The sequence below is a fragment of the Apostichopus japonicus genome, chromosome 4 (genome assembly GCF_037975245.1).
Source record: "Apostichopus japonicus isolate 1M-3 chromosome 4, ASM3797524v1, whole genome shotgun sequence".
Classification (NCBI taxonomy): domain Eukaryota; kingdom Metazoa; phylum Echinodermata; class Holothuroidea; order Aspidochirotida; family Stichopodidae; genus Apostichopus; species Apostichopus japonicus.
The window spans coordinates 4,811,509-4,833,074 of NC_092564.1; the positions used below are offsets into that span (position 1 = coordinate 4,811,509).

A 21,566-nucleotide genomic window follows, 5' to 3' on the forward strand; every position below is an offset into this window, starting at 1 on the left:
AGATCTTACTATAGAAGAAGGAGTTTGCGACAGTTTTCCAGAATTTCAAGTCCCACAACTTAGAACAAATTCACAGCCGCGTGTTACTTTTCTTGTCTTAAATAATATTCTTTGGAGACGGAATTATTATGACAAATCATATTTGTTAGAACTTACTATAGACGAAAGGAGTTTGCGACAGTTTTCCAGAATTTTCTATTTACTGCTAAGGAACTTTCCAATGAGAATACTGATGCTTGGAAATTGAATTAAGTCCTAATTTGGTGTACAATTCGGCAGGTTTTTTGTGTGTGTTTGCAATCTGACATAAATGGTCCTGTTATCGTTTGGCTAATGGCTAGCTCCGGCACGGATGCTGATGGTAACTTTGTACGGTGAGTTTTTGTTTTCCCCTAAAAAAATATTATTTTCTGAATATAATATTCGCTCGTATACATTGATGTAAATTATAATGAGAATATTTCATGAGAAGAGAAAGGTGTTTGGTGCATGCCGACAAGGGGGGGGGGGGAGGGGATAAAGTAATTCTTCCTTTCGACTCAAAGCAGAAAAGAAGCAAAATCGAAATGGATGAAGCAGCCAAGTTGAGAAGATATTTGAAGGACCAATTTTTTTATCCGTTTTGTTCGATGTTTTGGTTTCTACAAGAATGAAAAGTACAATTGCACAAAATAACAAAAGTAATATGAAGAGCAATGAATTTAAGCAGAGGGACGTGAAACTATGAAACGCCGAGAGTCTTGTCGAAGAGTTTCATTCCCTAAAAATGGCAAATCAGGGAAAGTTAAACTATTAAACGCCGAGGGGCTTGTCGAAGAGTTTCACTCTCTCAAAACTGAAGAAAGTCAAATCAGAAATATATAGAAAAACATTGACTAGAGGAATTAAAGAGAAAGTAAACATAGTAAACCCAAACTTATCATATAATACTTCCCAGACTTTAATTTACTGACAGAAAGACTATTCATCCTCACGGTTTACCTTTCACCCTTTCGTAAAGTATTGGGATTTTGGAAGCAGGGGAAGTAGGCGTGGTGACACGGAAGGTGACAATAGGATCAGAGTGCAAATATCGTTATTGTCATGTGAAAAAGGGGACATTTTTGCCTTGTAGAATATCTATGGCTAGATGTTTCTCCCAATACATAGTAATAATGTGAATACTCATACAACTTGACCTACTCCAACTCTGAGCGACAATCTCAATTCCAAGCAATATAGAATTGGCTTTCGTCTTCTATAATCCAATACAACGTTTCTTGTAGCTATACGGTGATGTGGACACTATCATCACCTTATTTTCAGTAGGATAGCATACCGATTACATAACGTTTCACAATGTTAATTGCTTGTTAAGTCTCTTAAATCTATGTAATAATACGTTTTCTGTAATTGCTATACTGAAACTAGGTTTCACAATGAAATTCCTTTTGAACTTTGCAATAATCCCGGTTAGGTTATAATCTTACTTTTCGTGACAGGGCTCATGAGTGCGGCATGGCAGAGTGGTCATGTATATAAATATTCACTTTTACTGTTTGCGATGAAGTTAGTAATACCGATAGTTACAGTTCTGAGTCCACGTTCATTAGGCTCTGTATCTCCCAGCCTCCCAGTGATGCAATTTGAAATTGTTGATAGCTCAACTGTGAGATACTAGATAAACAAACCCCTTATTTATCAAGAAACTTACAGCTACGTAGTACATCTGAAATTTATAGCAGCAATGCTGTCCAAGTATTTATTTTACATTTGTATTTTTTTCAGGTCTCCCCACTCTCATTTTTGTAATACTTGTGATACCTTGATATGTTACGTTTGTATTATTGAATCTGGAAATAAAGAACCAAACTTCAAACCATTCTCTATACAATATTTCCCTGTGCTTGCAGGAACTCCATATGATATTGACACCATGTTCTCTGGGTTGGATAAGTTGTACACCATGCCCCCTCTCTTCAGGTCTGACTAGCTATGTACATGCTACCACTGTCAACAAAATTGTAATACATGAAACAAATACTCTTATTTGATTATGTGCACACAGGCGCCGGGTCCCAATAGGTAAATTCCTCTGATGCAACACAAAACCCAACGGCTTCAAATAAATTTCTTACAATGGATTGCAAATTTGACAAAGGAATGGTGTTGATGTCATCCATGCAATGAATGAACAATAACGTTTAAAATAACGTTTAACGGAAAAGGGGCATAACTGGACCCTTAACTGCTCATCCTCGACTATGGGGGCTTGTGAGTGCGTGTGATATGCCGGATACTCCTATAAGTATATTACAATTATAATATATAGGCTAATAGTGTACATCCGCTCGAAAAGTTAACCATTGTCGAAAAAAGGAGCTAAAATGACCAAATGCAATGCTTGTTTTAGCATATTATCAGTCACCACCGTGCACCGTGACTGCTTTTTCTGCCCCTATGTGAAAGACCATAATTTAAAGTACAGGTGGAGTGAAAATAAGGAGGGTTGAAGGCGATATAAATCTTTGTAGAAATGATTTGGTTAAATGTTAATATAATTCCAAGGGAGCAAACGGAAGGGTTTGTGTATGCTAATTGCTCCTCCTCTATTCTAGCTCAAACTCTAAACTGCCATTAAATGGAAAGTTTCAAGTGCCATGACAGGCAAAGACCCCAGCTATCATGTGGTGGTATGATATGTCAGTTGAAAACTTCTATGCTTTGGTGGGCCTTGGAAGTGTTGAGCTAATGTGTAAGTCAAGGGAACGATTAATTGTCGCACGACACAGGTATATTCAATCGTAAAGGCTGACATTTTAAAGCGAGATACTTGACTAACTTTTGATAACGTGTCTAGCTCGGCGGTTTCCCCCTCCCCATCTGTTATCACGGCACGGTGACGCCCCTGGATATAAAATCCTTCTAAAAAATACCTATTTCAAAAGACTGACCAGTAATCAATAAAAAGCGGTTGTCAACACGGAAGTTTAACTTCCGTGGTTGTTATACTTAGTGGTTGTCACGGTAGAAGCAATCGATCCTGCGTGAGTGGGTCCTAAACGATTTGGAGCAAGTCAACGTTGCTATGAAACTTTTCCGTTAACAACACGGACTCTTCTTGCAGCGCACTGTGCTCTCACCGTTTATGAATGCTTCCATACAATGTCTGTATTGGAACTATTGTTCAATTACTTTGTATGAAACTTGAGGAAGGTATAGACATTTTATCAACAATTTCGTGTGAATTTCAGTAACATGTGGATAGGCCCTGGATATGATCAAGTGTTACTTGGAAGTTAGGGAGCCTAGGCTAGGTTGTCAAGACCTTCATGTCGTATTATGTTAGGATATTATTATGTGCGTAGTGACAGGGTTATTTACTTGTGTAGGCTATGCTAGGCCTACTTAAGTTACTGTAGACTAGGCGCAGCCTAGTTGTACAACTAACGATGACTACGGCCTAGGCTATGTCGAACATTTGGCGTGGATCCGTAAGGAGGGTATTATGTTATATAATATGTTTGAGGGATTATGCATTACTAACATTTGGTGAGCATACCAATTTTATATAGGCCTAACCGCCTATGATGTGCAAGTGGGCTCTAATAAGAAAACAATAATGTTGTGTCGCCTGGCCAAGTTCACTACAGTGGCATCCATACAGCATATTTTGAACAAAACATTCCATGACATATCTCATCTAGCAGCAGTATAATCTAAGGATGCCAGGTGTATCTAATGGCAGTGCCAGGAGTGTTTAATTCTATAGCATGTACGCATAAGAAGTGATGGGCCAGCAAAATGCCATGCATATCCCAAACTGATGGCAGAGACCAGTGCTTAAAGAACTTTGAAACTGTTCCTTAACTTTGCAGTATCACTGTGCAGTCACCTGCATTAGCAACCTAATGAGATATGAATCAAACATCTGACACCACAATCATTAGTGCATGTCCATAGATACATGAGGACAGAATACATAGAATAATATTAAATACTACTGAACTATGAGACAGAGAAACACGCCAAATGCAATGACTAAGGGCAAGGCCAACTACATATGGAAAGGGCTCTCCACAATATAATAATCTGAACTTGAAAAGCAACAAACTTGTGCAGATACTTCCTAACATGATGCGCATTGACAAACATTGCTAATTGCCTAATGAAAAAAAAATAAAAGTTAAAAAAAAAAATTCTCAATAAACATCAGTCCCTGCAATAAATTTGTAAACCACATTTGCACTATTCTAGACCATAACTAATATTTTTTCTGTGTTAAATTTCTTCTCTTGAAAATCACTTTTTGACGAAAGTAATTTTCTACGTGACTGTCAATGGCCAAGTGAGTATTAACCCCTTTACATGTTGTTGTGACTCACTTGCACCTGAGTACATCTCGTAACTGCTGACATATATAATATACAATGTCAGTACATCTTGAGCTGTTACAATTACCACCCATCCAATGGTATTCTTCTCCACACATGCCCATCATCTTATTTTTTTGTCTTCATTTATGTGAAACAGGTTTACCGGTTTTCATGGAGCTCCTATATTACAATGTTTGAAAGTTAATTATACAAGGAGAAAAACAGTTTTTATTGACTAACAGTATGTGCTTTCTGCAGGTTGGATGGTGTGCTACATTTGTCTCAATTGAATTTTATGAGGTTCTGGGAATTATGACTTTGTAGTTCTAACTGTCTGTTTGAAATATGTTCTCTCACAGGGAAGTCTTAACTAGTTCTTCTTTCCAGAGAAGGTAAACCGTACATACGTAGTAATGTGGAGTGTTGTGCAAGCAATATTTAGTCTGCAGAGTAGGGTAGCCTAGTGGCTGCAAATGACAGACACAGGATGAATTACGGTAACAACAGTATAAATGGCAATGTTGCTATTAGATGTGTACTCTTTTACATTTAACCCCTACTCCTTCATCCCACTAAACAGAACAATTACAAAAATGAAAATAACAAAGACAACAGCCAAAACTTATCATTGAATGTTATTGAGAATGGTGAGTTTAGCTTTTATGTTGTGTTCCCCACAAAGGGGCCTTTGTTGGATTCTGCACAAGTATGGTGACCTACCTGGCAGGTAGAATGGTTACTGTAAAAAGTAGGCAGATCTTATTTATAATTGGTTTCTGGTACATATAGTATGCAGTGTCCTTAGTATTCCAACCCTGTGCCCTAAATGGAATTCCATGTAAACTGTTAATTGGTTTCCCTAGTGGTGGCAGGCAGTGTTTTTCACTACTAGTAAAATATGTTCAGTTGTTAACAGGTTTGCATAGACATACTGCAGATCTAGACAATCAATATCCTAGCATTTTCTCTCCCATTACCCTCACTGTTATGATATCACATTCATCCCCATGATATCCCATCATATGCACTCCCTATATATAATAATTGTAATCCCGAACTAACATGTTATATCCTCCATCAGTGTGTTGTGATTCAAGAAAGCAGATGATATCTAAATTCTGCGCAGTTTGATGTGTGATGCATATACAATTCTCAAAACATTTAAATATTGTACAACAGAATTTTCACACTACATATTGTATACTGTCCATAATTGCTGCGTAATGAAGGTTCCAGATGTAAAATGATAATTTCAGCGCTTTGACTTAAGTCTGAAAATGTACTAGGCATATATATATATATGTATTATGGGTGGCCAGGGTGGGCAAACAATTCTGGGGGAGGGGGGTCCTGTTTATTTCTTACAATGCATTTCAGAGAACAATGAAGAAACAAAAAGAGTTATCTCAGATGTAAAATTAATCCTTTGACTAGATTGCTGCTGTCAATTTCAGATGTACAGTACTACATAGCTGTAAGTGTAATGATACACTGCTTCACAGTATAGCTATCAATAATTTCTCATTGAACATTAAACTTTGAGTCAGATGATGGAGAAGGGCAACGACGAATGGAAAATCAGAATTAGAGCAACCGGTGTAATCAGTATAGGGTGATATTTGAAAGACACATTATGCAGCATTTGTCTAGACCAATTGAAGGGCACTGACAAAGTCTCATGGGGTGTTTAAAGCCTCATTTGAGGTTGTCAGAGGTCAAAATGCAATCTTTGTCATTTGGTTTTACCTAGCCCTGTATTATTCATTTACAAGACGGTTGTTAAACTTGTAATTACCTTGGAGTTGGAAGTGTAACTTTAATACTTCATTCATTTCTCCTATTACTGTACTGTATATATACAAGGCCTTTTAATCAGTTTACATGACAAGCATGTATATAATAATAATAGCCATCACAGTAATTACAGTATGTTTGGTTTCAACACAGATTTTCTCCTTTCGTACATGCAATACTAGGCAAAATTGTGAAGTAAATTACATGCACTGTCGGTATGGAACTCCCACTGTTTTGGTTACATACCAGACTTCTTCACTCCTTAATAATTTTGAATGATTTTTCAAGGCTTCAATCTTTAAACAATTTAATAAATGATGAAAACACCTTTGAATGATTGCTAACACTCACAATTGCTAAGTAATTTTTCAGTCTTCTGGAGTTTTGCAATGACCTTTCACCTGATGTCAGCTGAGAAGGAACAACTGACATGCTCAAAAATATGATGTATCTTGATATAGTGAAACAGCAAAATGTATACCATAGAGTGCTGTGTTAAACAAGTTAACAAAAGTATAGCACTACTTTTATGCAAAAGTATTTACTGCAAGAAACTCTTCTTTTATGACTCGTTTTTTTAAATTTAATTTTCAGTGTTGTCAAGAAGGTTAAAATGGGGAAAAGAGTTGAAAGAGCACTGAAAGACAAGGGTGGTCAGTCTTCCTCTCAAGAAGTAAATGAAGATGATGCCAACAAGACTCCAGGTAGATTCCCTTTATATTCTATTCTACAGTTATTTGCTCCCCATTTGCCACCAGAAACTCCTATGATCTCTATTATCTTACATAAAAAGGAAGGGGGAGGTGGGGGGGGTGGGGATGTGGGTTGGAGAGAGCACACTATTGCTTGGAATTTGGTTTGGTTGTTATGCGATCACTTCTATACTCCCCATTTACATGTACAGTGATGGCTGATCCAATCAATGTTAACAGCGATTGGAACCGATTGGCAGTATCATCAAAGTGACATGGACTAGAAGATATTGTTTGTCTTTAAACTGAAGTCAACCGTTTTCACGTTTTAACGCGAATCGAATCAAACTGCGAGAGAGGTACTCATATCTATCTATACTGAGAATGCCGCAAGTTTAGAATCATTTGAAAACTTTTTATCAGAACCGTCGTATCTTTTTACTTCATCTAGATCCTTATGTCTGCACTGGAATCTTTGACGCTGACTTTGTGGAGTTGTGTCGGAGAGCCGGGCTACCTCAGTCCGAAATACCGCCGGTGGTAGTGAGGGCTAAAAGGCCAGGTACACCTCCCCCACCAGATACAAAGAAAGATGACCCAAAGGGTAAGAACCAACCCCCTCCCGAGCCAACTCCTGACCCTAGGGACGAGTCCGATCCGACCCCAAAGACATACGTTACCAAGGAGAAGTATCAGTACTTCAAGCCGACGATCCAGGTAGAAATGGAAAATGATGACAAGCCAGCTACTGTCACCGAGATCTATATCAGAGGTAATCAGAGATATCCTCTTATTCAATATCATAATAATAAATAAGTTCTTAATATAGCGCCAAATACCAAAAGGCCTCTAGGCGCTTTACAAAACCTAAAACAAATAGAAACAAAAAGACAGAGAAATCAAAAGGAATAAAAAAGTCTAGAAAACACAAAAACGAAAATTAAACAGTATGAAAAATACGAACACAAAAATCTTAAAACACAAAACAGACCAAAACCTATTTGCATAACTTGCAGCTATAGATTACCGAGTCATGTCAGTATTAATTCTGTATGTTCAGTAGTGCGTCGTAGGTCACACGGGATGAATGTTATGTTATCTTAAGTTACAAATATACAACAGAATGTATTATACTGACACAGTCTAAAACAAAACTGGTAGAATCTTTGATACTACTTGGCTTGTATATATGTTCCGATCAAATGTGTGTTTGGGGTTGGGTGGAGGGAGGGGGGGGGGGTTTGGAGAGGCAAAGAAGCTACTTCATAATAATAAGAGTATGCTATCCATCTTATTGGTAAGATACGAGAACACAAAAGACAGTTTTGGTTTATTTTTCTACAATAATTTGTTTTTTTCTCGTAATTACTTGTTGCTCAAATGAAAAACATTAATAGGTTTTGCTCAAGCAGGCTGCAATAACTCTAAAAGGGGAACACCAATTGTAGGAGATAACTTTCATGGCTTATGTGTATATTACAAACTGTAGCCCATATCTGGTCTCAAGTAATTTTCTCCTTCATTGTTCATTAAATGACATTGTCTTCATCTTACAGGTTGGAAGATTGATGAGATGATGGTTGGAATCTTCAAGCAGTGTTTCCCAACCATTGAGAAACTGAGTACGATAAAGTAAGCTCGAGTTCATTTTTATTTAAAAGTTCATTTCATTCTAGCAAGGGTCAACCCCTCCGAAAGAAGATTATCTTATGCAACTTACAGTTATTTAGTCGATTTGAGAATGACCAAAAATCATAATAGAACGGAATGTCGATAGCACTGAATTCTTTCATTAGAGTTGTCTCGAAATAGTAAAAACAAGTTTTTTAAGAGAATCATTTGCTAACATATATATCTCTTTGAAACATTCATATGATGTAAAAACATACCATCTTTAGAAATCTGCAAGACTTTGTAGTTACTGTAATAACCAACCTAGGAGCATATTCCTACATACAATTGAAAGAGTGGAAATTCATTTGTTGGCCTGTTATGATTGGTCTAGCTTAGATACAGTTATCCTACATAAGTACTGCCATTCGTTGGCCTGTTATGATTGGTCTAGCTTATATACAGTTATCCTACAAGTACTGCCATTTGTTGGCCTGTTATGATTGGTCTAGCTTAGACACAGTTATCCTACATAAGTACTGCCATTCGTTGGCCTGTTATGATTGGTCCATCGTATATTCAGTTATCCTACATAAGTACTGAGAGAAGCTGCTGATAGCTGTCCCTTCTCAGTGACTCCTCACCGACCTAGATTATTCAAGCATTACTGGTCAGAGTGATTTCACCAATTGTGTTATATTCTTTTCAACAGTTTTTGGAACTGTGGTCTAGCAGAAAATACTGTCAAAGAGTTGGCCAGCTTTCTACCTCAGTGTGCCAATTTGAAGTAAGTTTTTTTTCAAATTATCCAAGTATCTGGTGGCAAGTTAGGGGACACTTAGATGGGTACAGTATCATCACTAAAGTGGCTTTAATTCAGGACTTATCTTCCACCTCTACTTGCTTAACTCCAGCAGATCCATTTAAATTAGCTATGTACACCACTATAATCTTATCTTGTACCATCCCCCCCCCCCCCTTCTCCCCTGCTTCTTCCTCCTTCCTCGCAACAAAACTTTTTCCCCTTCTCCCCTGCTTCTTCCTCCTCCCTCACAATAAAACTTTTTGTGCACTGTCAATGTAAGAGAAAACAAATATTTCACATTGACTGTTGTGTGATTACTTCAATGAATATTCTTACTTTGGTATTATTCTGTCTATCCATCTATCTGTTTGTTATTCTGTGTATTGTTAGTGTTTAAAAGTATACCGCTCAGACAGATACATTCAACACTTTGTATTGGTTTTATCACAATCATATCAAGGTGGGTGCAGCCTCTGCCTATAATTCACACCCAAACCAAACTGAATGCAGCCTCTGCCTATAATCCAGTGATGATTTCATTCAACTATTTAATCCATCTTAAGCTAACACTATTACATTCAGTTTGAAGTGCTAAAAACTCTTATGCAATTTTCTCTGATAATGTTTTCTTTCTTCTATTTGTCTTTTTATGCTAGGAATGTTACCATTGAAGGAAATGAGTGCAAAGATGAACCATGGTACTATCTCATCAGCAGTGAAGACAGCTTGTGAGTCTTTCAGTATCTTGGCAGTTAAAACACAACCTGTTTATTTACTGAGCTATTGAACAGTTCAAGAGACCTAGAAACCAACATAAATGGTCACCATAGCCAGAGGGGACCAGTTATCTTCATTACTTGGGGAGGGGGAGTGGAGTATTTTTAAGCTCAGAGGTTAGATTAAGGCAGGTGGGGTGGGGTGGGAGGGGATACTTTTTAAGTGAGAAGGGAAGTGAGATTCTAATAACACATCAAGAAGTCTGAGTTTGTACATGAAATGCTTTCAATTTCTTGTTCTTATTGTAGGATTGTCAACCTGTCTTTACGGCACAATGGCATAACAGACAAGGGTGCTGCTCACATTGGTAAAGCTTTGTCAACAGAGAAAACATGTAACAAGAATCTGCTAACGCTTAGCTTATGTCACAACAAGATCACAGAAGAGGGTGCTACAGCCATTGTGCATGTAAGTTCAAGTACCTGTTCTGGATTACATATCTGTGATGGAAATTTAAACAGCTATTTTTGTTTCCTATACCATAAACTTGACTTAGGTTTGGACTTTTAGTTTACCTCAAGATGCCTTTACTTGATTCTCCGTGATAAATTTCATTTGGTAGTGACATTAATAGCCTGTTACTTGACCCTCATTTCTTTCATACTATGAATGATGGAATTTTAATTTTAGAGACTAGTATTCCCTAAACGTGTGTGGTTTGTTCAGACTCCATCCCGTTTAGGTTTACAGCAAACAATTTGATAGCTAATGTCATGTTCCTGGGAACATAACAAACTAACTTTACCTGTAGTTGAATATGGTCCTTGTCAAATGCTATTTCCTTGGGGTGGTTTTGTTCAGACTCCATCCCGTTTAGGTTTACAGCAAAAACTTTGATAGCCAATGTCATGTTCCTGGGAACATAACAAACTAACTCTACCTGTAGTTGAATATGATCCTTGTCAAATGCTATTTCCTTGGTGTGGTTTTGTTCAGACTCCATTCCGTTTAGATTTACAGCAAAAACTTTGATAGCTAATGTCATATTCCTGGGAACATAACAAACTAACTCTACCTGTAGTTGAATATGATCCTTGTCAAATGCTATTTCCTTGGGGTGGTTTTGTTCAGACTCCATTCCGTTTAGATTTACAGCAAAAAATTTGATAGCTAATGTCATGTTCCTGGGAACATAACAAACTAACTCTACCTGTAGTTGAATATCATCCTTGTCAAATGCTATTTCTCTGGGGTGGCTTCTCCTTAGCCATCCAGGGTACCTTCTACACCAAAGGATCCTAGGATCAAATCCAGTCCCAGCCATAAAAACCTGGAAACTGTCAGGGAAGGCTTTTTTGAGAGAACTATAGAACTTATGTAGGAAAAAGTGCTAAGCATAACTGATTTTGATAATGTCAATCTTTAATTATTCCATACCAATTTTGTAATTATTCTTTAAGAATTGGGTTTAAATAATGATATGTCCACTTATTCTTCTTCTTTCTCTCTTTTGCAGGGTTTGAGAATGAATAGGGTGCTTTTATCATTGTCTCTTGCCAACAACAGAGTTGGAGACCAAGGTGCTATGAAGTTTGGAGAGCTGCTCTCTAGGTTTGGTCTCACCCACACAGAAGTTGTCGAGAGGAGGAAGTTGATAAGTGAGAAAGGATCTCCAGATAGAGGGTCTGGCAAATCGGTAAGTTCAAAGAAAGGAAGGAAAAACAATTGTGGAGTTGGTAGGAATCATCTTTTCAATGTAATGTAATGTAAATAAAATCTTATATAGCGCACTACGCGCGATGCATCTGTGCGCTTTACAAACAATCTAGAAAATACAATGACATAAAACATTAAATACAAAAAACAGTAAATACATATACCATCTACAGATATATACAGGAATATGAGATCGAAAAACTATTAAAAGCACTGCTGAAGAGTAAAGCGATAAAACAGATTGACTACAAAATCTACAATTTGAATGCTAAAAAGTGAAAAATCCAATTGAAAATGAATATTTATCTTCTAGAGGGTATAGAGTAAAAGCAGATATAGGATTAAAAACAACTTAACATCTACAATGCTGGAGAGAAGTAAAGTTACGACTTCATCAATTGTTTGGAGGAATATAATAATTTTCATAAGTTTATACGCAACAAACTAAGCGTTTTTACATTGACGACATTTATGCAAATTTTCATCATTGAAATTTCTTACGAAAAGCTGGACTTTTATACTTTTTTCTCACGATTATGCTTATTTGTATTAGTTTGCTGACAACTCATATGCAAGTTACTATTTTATTTTTAGCCTCCTCCCTCCAGAAGAGCGGAATCTAAGGATAGACCGGGGAGCGTCAGAAGTGGGAGTCATTTGGACAAAGGAGATAAAAGACGGAATAAATCATCTAATAAGAAGGTCGGTACTGACTAATTTATTTATTTCATTAAATTTCTTTAAATGAAGCACTGTATCCCATCTTCTAAGTACATTCGCTATGCAGAATTGCATCTTAACTATTTCAGTTGTGCTTTTTGAGGGTAGAGTCATATCCATATTGATAATTTCTTGTCATAGTAGAACCAGATTTTATTTCATCTTATTTTCTTCTTCGTAGGATGGGAAAAAAGACAAAGAAGACACAGCTAAAGGAACAAAGAAAGAAGATAAATGGAAAAAAGGTAAAACATAAATGTAATATGATTATATTTTCTTTAGGGAAGGCGGACTTACGTGGGTACTATCTACATTCCTTGTTCATGGGTGGGTGGAATTATGTTATAGGAGTAATGGTAAAATTTCATTAATTCAGCCTCCAGATACAGGCATTCAAATCCAAATTTAAATTAAGCAAATTCTGAAAGTTCCAGATATTTATTATGATCTGGGGACATGATGACATCCTGGGACAATTTCAGTAACACTTTGTATTTGAGGACGGTACTTGAAATTGGTGATTATGCCCAGAAAATCTGTGATGCCTTAACATAATTACAATAGTTATTTGGTAGCAATCTGTGTGTAGCTTATTTACATAAATGACTTAAACTGTAGGCTATTTTCTATAAGTATTAATATTTCATAAACTGTGTTATCGTCAGTTTTTATAATAAAGACTTTCAGTTGGGCTTTGTTTCCATTCATCCTTTGGGATTGAATCATAATCTATTTCTTGCATAAAGTTATCTTCAAGTTCAATCACTCAGAAATTGTTATACTTATTTTTTTGAACTTTCACATGTTTTTAAATGTACAATGTTGCACTCTGTGGCAGTAATGGCATATGATTCTTGTGTATAATTCTTTGTATTATTTATACTTTTTCATACAACTATATACATACTTCTGGACTTTTCATTCCTCGTAGTGGGCAGCAGAGCCTCTTTAGTTTCAATGGGTAGGCTTCTCTTCCTGCATCTCTCAACCTTTGACCCCATCGTCATCTTTCGGGTGTTTTTCGTTAAATTACAATTTCCTTGGTCAAGCCTCTCTTTGAAAGAATAGTTTAGTTTACTCTTACCATAGCACTTACCATAGCACTTGGTTGAGTAAATAATGTAACATTATCAAGAAAATAAAAACTGTCCAAAAACAAAAACTGATGTTTTGTACTTGTGAATTATAATTTGGAACAAGTTAACTTGGTCATTTTACCAATCAAGGATAGTTATGGTAAAAAGGAAAGCACATAATAGAAGTTCACACAAATTATTAATTATATAAAATTTTTATTTTTATGAAAGTTAATCAAGAGAGACTTGATCAATTCTACATTGCTGCTCGCTAACTGTATGCTGTTTTTTTATTCATCTTATTTTTGCTTTTGTTTTTATTTTTTCATTTTGTTCTGCATTCTCTTTGACATTTCATAACCCCTCAAACATTTCCAATACTAGCTTAATTCTCCGCAGAATTCGAGCAAATAAGAGTAAGCTCGAGACACAGGAATTTGTTACCCTTGTATCATTTACATGAATGAGGTCTTTGAACTTGATTAGAACGTTAGACTTGGCTATATTGGAATTGGATACAATTCTTGGAAATGTTGCATGGGTTTGAAAATTATCTGGAGAAGTGTTGGTAGATAATACCTTAATTAAACATATTGGAAGGCAGCAGGGGGGGGGAGGAGTGTGAGGGTAAAATATTGGAAAGTAGGGGTAAGGGGGAGCAGAGGTAAGGAAAACTTGTGGAAGAGTGGCCAGCAATTTTTGTGAATGGTGAATTCTGCTGCATTAAGCCAGTAACTTTGTAAAAAAACAAAAAATCAATTCACATAAAAATGCAGTGTTTGTAAAATTTCTTTTTGAAACACTGAGAAGAGGTCTGGAGAAGGAGGGGAGGCATGGGGGAAGCATGATGGGTTTTGAAGGTAGGCATCAACTCTTAAGACCAAGCTGTCGTTGTACATACATACAATGGGTTAAAGCATTTTCCCATATTGTTCATAATTTTTGATGTTCCAACACATGAAGATTTCAGCTGGTTTTCTCTCGTTCTCATTCCTATAACCGAAACCATCCCATCTCCCCATTTTTATTTTCTTCATTCAGAGCCCAGGCATCTCTCCGTGCATGGTAGCTAATATTGCATCGTCCATTGTGTGGCATTGGGTTTTTTATTTCACTAAATGGTAGTTTTAGTGTAGATTTACTTAGAAAAAATTAGCTCTTGATCAAGCGGTCTGCAAACTAGATCCACAACCCAGGGTTTCCCAAGAGGACTTGGCCACATCATACTATATCCCCACCACTCAGAACTGATACGCAGAATGCAAATGCGATACTGTGGCCCACCAAAGAGCTTGAGTGGCCCCATTCTGGGTTGGGCTCAATAGTTTGCAGACCGAAGCATCACATCATGACACATTCCACCTTCCGTAGCTCATGCAATCAGTTAGAATCCCCTTTCCTGTGTATTTTCAATGGCTGCGGTGGTTATTATCATGTCAAAAACAGACACAAAGCTGGGTATATCACTGCCATATAGAACAGTAGTCCATATATTCCACAAATAGCATATTTATTCTTCATTCATTGTAGTTACATAGTTAAACTCCATATCACATTTTACTGTTATTTTGAAGATCATCTGCAGCTCATTTTCATATCATATTAATATAGCAATAAACATGTGTGAGGTGTTTAGTTTTAGTCCTCTACTCATACAGATTTGATGAAGTTTTGTTGTTCTGGAACTGCTAACTTTTTTTGGTTTTCGTTCTTGTACTAACATGTACATAAAATGTAGATTTGAAGTTTGATGTTTACCAGTAGTGATAACTTCACTGTTAACACTTTAACATTAGCAGAACTCTACTTTTAACAAGTTGTTCTTTGGTTTTCAATGTTCTCACATTAGTTTGCATTCCTTGTTCCATAAGTTATAATTTTTAACAAAGTTCTCCTTTGTTCTTACATTAAAATTTATTTCCTTTCTAATGACGAAAGAAAATATTTACTGCATTTCATTCAATGCTATTCACATTCCCAATGGAAGATGTACTAATTTACAAACTTTAATGACATTTATATAACAGTTAATTAAAACAACCAATAGCAGTGTGTCAAACAAAGCTGTATAAAACTCAATTGGTGTTGGGGTGTTGGGGGGGGGGGGGCTGCAGGTGGTCATGACTGGTCTTATAATGCTTTTGTATTTCATTTATTCCTTTAATTGACTTACTGTAACATCATTAACATCAAGCCACGTGCCAATAAAACCCTCATTATTCCAGTCGTGATACTCAAAATTTTCTCTCTGTTGCTTTTGTTTTAGTAGATAAAGACAAATTATCATCACTAGGTTTGACTTTCATAGACAATTGGGCTTTATTGAGGAAATTTATCTAGTAAATTATAATAATTGAAAGAAAAAAACACCTTTGAAAGTGATTGTTATTTTTTGATAAGAAAATTAAACAATAAATACACATTACTTGGCCATTGTATATACCCTGTAAGTGATATATTGTAAACATCGAAATAACACCTGGCTCAGACACTCACACTTTACCATTGTCAAATTTATTTTTTGGTTCTTGTACCAGTAAGTTTAGACGTGTTTATTGTATTCTTTTTTTAGCTGAAACTACCAAAACAGCCAAAGGAAAGAAGACGACCTCCTCGAAGGACAAGAAAGGTTCTCATGAAGCTGAGGTAAGGACGTAGACTAAGAAAACAGAAAGATAAAATAATAAATTTCATCTCATAATTTTTTATTTTTAAAGTTGAGAGGTATTGTGTTTGACATTTAAGAGCAAATTTTCGGAGTTTGAGACACAAAAATAGATTCAGGTTTAACAGTTTCTTTCAATCCTGCATTCACTAATGATGATTTATTGTTGAAAGCAGTCATATTTCTGGAGAAGGAATGTGGGTGAGGATCTTGAATAGGAATTGGGCAGTAGTTGCTTCATAAAGTGAAATAGGTCAGGCAACATGTCTGTAATCTTTTATCCAAAATTCATTGACAACAAGGTTCAAATGTGGTTTTATCTGGCAATCTCTTGAAATACAAATGCAAGTATTTGTGGATGTTTATATTCATCTTTGTATGCAAGTCTTCGAGACATCTTTAGAAAGGGCTACTTTTTCATGTCACTTGTAAACAGATGGTAGAAATTTCAGTCTGTTTTCAACCATAAAAACTCTCAACCTCATAAGCAAATAATAACTTTGATGAAAATAGTTGATGTCATTATTTCCAAATTTCTTCTTAATTATTGCAGATGATATATTCCAAATTGTTTAATTATTATTTTATTTATCTTCCATAGACACCAGACATCCTCGAAGCAGTCAACCCTTTGACTGAACCTGTAGAGTCACTGAATGGAGAGCTATGGATACCAGGCAATAGATCATTGATAAATCTTAACCTTGCTAGTAAGTTTAACTCCCCTTCCCCCTCCTTTCCCTTTTCCTCCCTTCCCCCAGTCAGATTAATAACTGAATAAAGTTCCCTGTGATTAATTAACACCCCTCCCCTTCCACCAATCTGATTGTTTACTGGATGGAACTCCATGTGATGAATTAACGTATAACCTGGGAGTAAGCATTCAGCCGAAACAATATTTTTAGTTTAGCGAATGCATTTTTAGGTTGTGAATGCTGGTGTCTTCCTCCAATCCAGTATCAGTAGTAGTAACAGAACGATCAAACATTTAGTAGCCGGTAAAGATGAATACATTTTTAAAGCCTAGATAGATATATAAAGTCTGTATTGTAGAATGATGACACGATAGATGTATCAAGTCTGTATCAAGTCTGTATGATAGAACTATGACACGATAGATGTATGAAGTCTGTATCGTAGAACTATGACACGATAGCCAACACAAACATTCTGCCTAAAGTCATTCTTTACTGTTTCTGGGATAAATAATAACCAGAAGACTTGTGTACTAGGGCAATGTCACAAAGCAATGTTAAACTAAACAAAGATGTTTAATAACTGTTGACCAATGGAAGTTCATGCTGTGAATAATAAAACTGGGAAGATGTAATTCAGCTCTGCACGTTGAAAATTTGAGACTAACCTTCGGTAAGTTGTCGTATGTGAATAATAAGTTACATTTTAGTATGGAAAACAATATTATTTGATATTGTGTATTAATTAATCGTTTGCCTGGCTATCTTTTCCTCTTAGGGAATAGCATAGGAGAGGCAGGCATCAAGTCGTTACTCTTAGCTGTGCAATATCAGACAACACTCTGTGCCTTGTCTCCTCATCCTGCTATGAAAGGATTGTTGAAGTTATCACTTCAGGTAAGTATTTTTTAAAATTGAATCCCCTGCACTTGGGATTGTTTGCAATTGTGGTTCTTCACACCTGCCACACCCTACAACCATCCCCTTCCCCCCACTACTTCTACTATGTACCTTAGCAAAATAATTCATAGCAAATAGAAAGGTTCACAGTTTGCCATTTTGGACCTCTTCAGTCCCAAAATCATTTAATCCCATTCAGCTAACCCTGAAGTTGATCAGCTAAAATATCTTGCCCAGTTAATAGTGACACTGGATTGAATCGTAGAAGAGAGGTTAGAAATTATCTTGTGACATTATTCAGTTAATTACCCTGCTTCACAAATCACTAAGGTAAACAAGTTAGATGAGTGGTATTGTGTTACTCTATGTAATTATCCATGCTGCCCCTCACACCAAACATTATCTTTCTCTGGCAGGGAAATGTGGTGTCTAAGAGCAACGAACATTATTCAAAGTTAATCGAGATGATGGTTACCAAAGACCCCTTTTACAAGCCACCGGAGTTGAGTCCTTCTTTGGAGAACCAATCGACGGCTGGCTGAACGAGAGTTGAGCAAAGTTATGGTTATAAGATATCTAATCATTGCTTAACCATTGCAAACTAACGAGAGTTTGACAAAGTTATGGTTATAAGATATCTAATCATTGCTTTACCATTGCAAACTATGGCTACCAAACTGCTGGAGTAGTTCAATAAGGCATTCAGGGTGTATCGGGGCTGGAATTCAAAGTACAATAATGCAAAGTGCATATCAAAGCTGGAGGAGTGAGTTTCTCTCGGCTTGGCTCAAGATATCATAAGTATCGTCAACACTCAGTGGTGTTCTGCTCCTGAAGCCATGGTGCAGACTGCAAGGCTGGAAACTATATGGTGCATACCTGGAAACTATATGGTGCATGGCTGGAAACTGTATGGTGCATGGCTGGAAACTATATGGTGCATGGCTGGAAACTATGGTGTATGGCTGGAAACTACATGGTGCAAGGCTGGATGCTACTGTATATGGTGCATGGCTGGAAACTACATGGTGCAAGGCTGGATGCTACTGTATATGGTGCATGGCTTGAACTATATGGTGCAAGGCTGGAAACTATATGGAGCATGGCTGGAAACTGCATGGTGCATGGCTGGAAACTATATGGTGAACTGCTGGAAACTATGGTGCAAGGCTGGAAGCTATATGGTGTATGGCTGGAAACTATGGTGCATAACTGGAAACTACATGGTGTATGGCTGGAAACTGCAAGGCTGGAAGCTATATGGTGTATGACTGGAAACTATGGTGCATGGCTGGAAACTGTATGGTGCATGTCTGGAAACTATATGGTGCCTGGCTGGAAACTATATGGTGCAAGGCTGGAAACTAACTACCCAATGACTATGTGCCAGACGTGTTGCTACTTGTTATAAATAAAAACCCTGGAATATGTTTTTTACAATTAGTCGCAATCTTCATTAATCCAAACAGATAGGGAAATGAAGGGAACAATAGATGGACTAGGAATGTTGTCAACCTTGTTGATACCAAAAGTGTGCCAAGGAGTCCCATATAAACCTGTTTTGGAAAAAGGTTTTCATGTAAAAATTTTACTGTCCTTCAGTCTGAAACTGTAAAGAATCATTGGTGTACACAGGAAACAAATTTGAAGAATAAAAGGCGTAACTGATATTAATAGTAGTGTTACCTTCTTACAGTAAACCACTAACAACCAGTTTGGGACTTATGCTTTATAGAAATAAACTACTTCCTGTTCATACTGTCTTTAATATGTCAAGTAACTTCTATCCAGTAACGTGTTACTTTTTATTTGAGTGATGGCCCTTAGCCAGCCCCAGTAGGCTACAGTGCTATTAATATACAGGTAACAGCATGCTTATTCACAACGTTAACCTTACTACTCAATACGTTTCTCTGAAAAAGAAGGAAATATAGCAGTGAAATCAACTACCAGTTAATTTTGCTTTTAGATTTGTCTTATACATTTTGGAAAAAGCTCCTGAGATAGTGAAAGTTTGAGTTGCTGCTGGATTCAAAGAATATCCGGTTTTTACTGTAGCCAGTCAATGCATTAACCTACAACCATCCAGATACTGTGTAGTACTCAAGATACATGCATTTGTTTAGTTCACTTTAGCACTGATAGAGAATAAAGTTAATTATGGTTGTACTTTGTTTTTCAATTAGTTGGCAAAGATTAGTTTGATTAAAATCAAAAGGTCTTGGAATAGTCATGTGACCTTATTTGACAATTTTTGCGGGCATTTGTGGTATAATTTTGAAATTAAAGAGTGCCCTCTATACAATCATTTGCAAAATGAAAAATGTGCATTTTAAATTGTTCCAGTCTTCTTGCAAAATATCCGTCCATTCAGATAACTTCCAATCTATGAATAATAAATGTAAATAATATTTCATATTTTAAACCGTCCAAGTCATGTTTATGCTAGTAATTCCATGTCAGCAAAATATGTTCCAAATAAATGCAATGTTAATGAGAGTATAACGTTAGTTTTATGTATTATATGATAGAAATAAAAAGTGAAATTACAGATTTGTATTCTTATATTCTTGTACGGGTACTTTATCAAGTGTTTCCGTGGCAACTGATCTTGCAGTGATTTAAGATAGTCTGAATCAGCAGGAAGACCCAGTGAAGACCAAATAATTTGCATGTTAGTTGTAATGTTAACAGTTGTACTTCCCATTCCTCATAAATGTAGAACATTTTAAGTCTTGTAATTCTCATAATCTATGCAGTGGTTTATATCCTGCAATAAATCCATGGGTTCTGTTACACACAGATTTCCTTAACAACACTAGCATTCACAGTGCAACTTCAATTAAGAAACAGTTCGTTTCGAGCCAATCAAATTTCTGCTAGCAAGTTTGACAAAACTACAATTACATGAGTTGTGTTTAAAGAACTTCACTACTTCAAGCAATTGGAAAAGGTAGACCTATTACGTCTCAAACATGAACTAATTGCATTCCATTGTAAGCCTGACACATACCTAATTTGCATATTGAGGTGATAAGTTATCTCGCTGTGTAGATTACGGAACAGTTGCTTTTTGGTATAAACCACAACTTGTGATATTTATTTCCATTATTCATCCTAATGCTACACTTCAAGCTGCACAGTTTTGTTAATAATTTGGAGACTGAGGTTGCTCAAAACATGGACCGAAGGTAAACCTTGATTAATATACTTATGTTAAGTTAGGTGGGGGTGGGGGGAGGGCTTGAAAGGCATGATTACATAAACTGATTGCATACATGAAAAAGTTTGCCAAATGCAAATTTATATGCTTCAGACAGTATAAAGTTAATTGAATCAGCATTTACCTGTCATCAGCATGGAGTGACATCGTAGAAATCCAACAGGGTTTGCAAGCACACAAACAATATTGACAAAATATTACAGAAGAAAAGGAATTCTGCTGATCACAGTATTTATTTTTGAAACACAATACAACATACATGTACAAGGTGACACTTTGTACAATTTAAAGTCAACTTTAAGAAAGATTAAGACGGAAAAAAAAAGAGAGTCTTCTTAAAACAAATCAGAAGGACAATCTTAAACGAGTGTTTCACAAGACCAAGAAATAACAAAATTCAAAATGGAATATGAACCACACACACTCAGCTTTAGAGCCAAAAATGAACATTGTGTAGTTTGCTAAACTGACCATAGCAATACTTTCTGACATTTTCTCTCGCGGATACTCAAAATAGTAATTTTCAAGAAGGGGGTGAAAGGAAAGGGGCAAATGCCTCTTCCATTACAAAAAGACGTTGAGATACTGTTTGTCCCC

General features: G+C 36.4%; 1 protein-coding gene across 7 annotated transcripts; it reads left to right on the forward strand.

The window, feature by feature from the left end:
• The first annotated feature begins 204 nt into the window (after positions 1-204).
• On the forward strand, positions 205-20,297 carry LOC139966225 (leucine-rich repeat-containing protein 71-like). Of its 7 annotated transcripts, XM_071969039.1 has the most exons (17): positions 207-374; positions 6,744-6,853; positions 7,293-7,613; positions 8,398-8,473; positions 9,165-9,239; positions 9,914-9,985; positions 10,283-10,442; positions 11,491-11,670; positions 12,285-12,392; positions 12,592-12,655; positions 13,342-13,371; positions 16,059-16,132; positions 16,753-16,861; positions 17,625-17,743; positions 18,163-18,300; positions 18,363-18,781; positions 18,995-20,297. In XM_071969039.1, exons 1-15 carry the CDS (start codon positions 334-336, stop codon positions 18,286-18,288), a joined length of 1,665 nt encoding a protein of 554 aa, XP_071825140.1. In that variant the 5' UTR covers positions 207-333; the 3' UTR covers positions 18,289-18,300; positions 18,363-18,781; positions 18,995-20,297. The 7 variants fall into 7 exon arrangements, with proteins under 7 accessions (XP_071825143.1, XP_071825144.1, XP_071825140.1 ...); XM_071969042.1 differs by lacking the exon at positions 13,342-13,371 and adding an exon at positions 14,528-14,551 and having other exon boundaries at positions 205-374; positions 18,163-18,781; XM_071969038.1 differs by having other exon boundaries at positions 208-374; positions 18,163-18,781.
• The last annotated feature ends 1,269 nt before the right edge of the window (positions 20,298-21,566 follow it).

Coding starts and splice junctions, on each gene's coding strand:
- LOC139966225 (XM_071969039.1), top strand. CDS start 334: ATGGCTAGCTCCGGCACGGATGCTGATGGTAACTTTGTACG. Junction 12,393..12,591: donor ATAAATCATCTAATAAGAAG/GTCGGTACTGAC, acceptor TCTTCTTCGTAG/GATGGGAAAAAAGACAAAGA. Junction 16,862..17,624: donor GATAAATCTTAACCTTGCTA/GTAAGTTTAACT, acceptor TTTTCCTCTTAG/GGAATAGCATAGGAGAGGCA.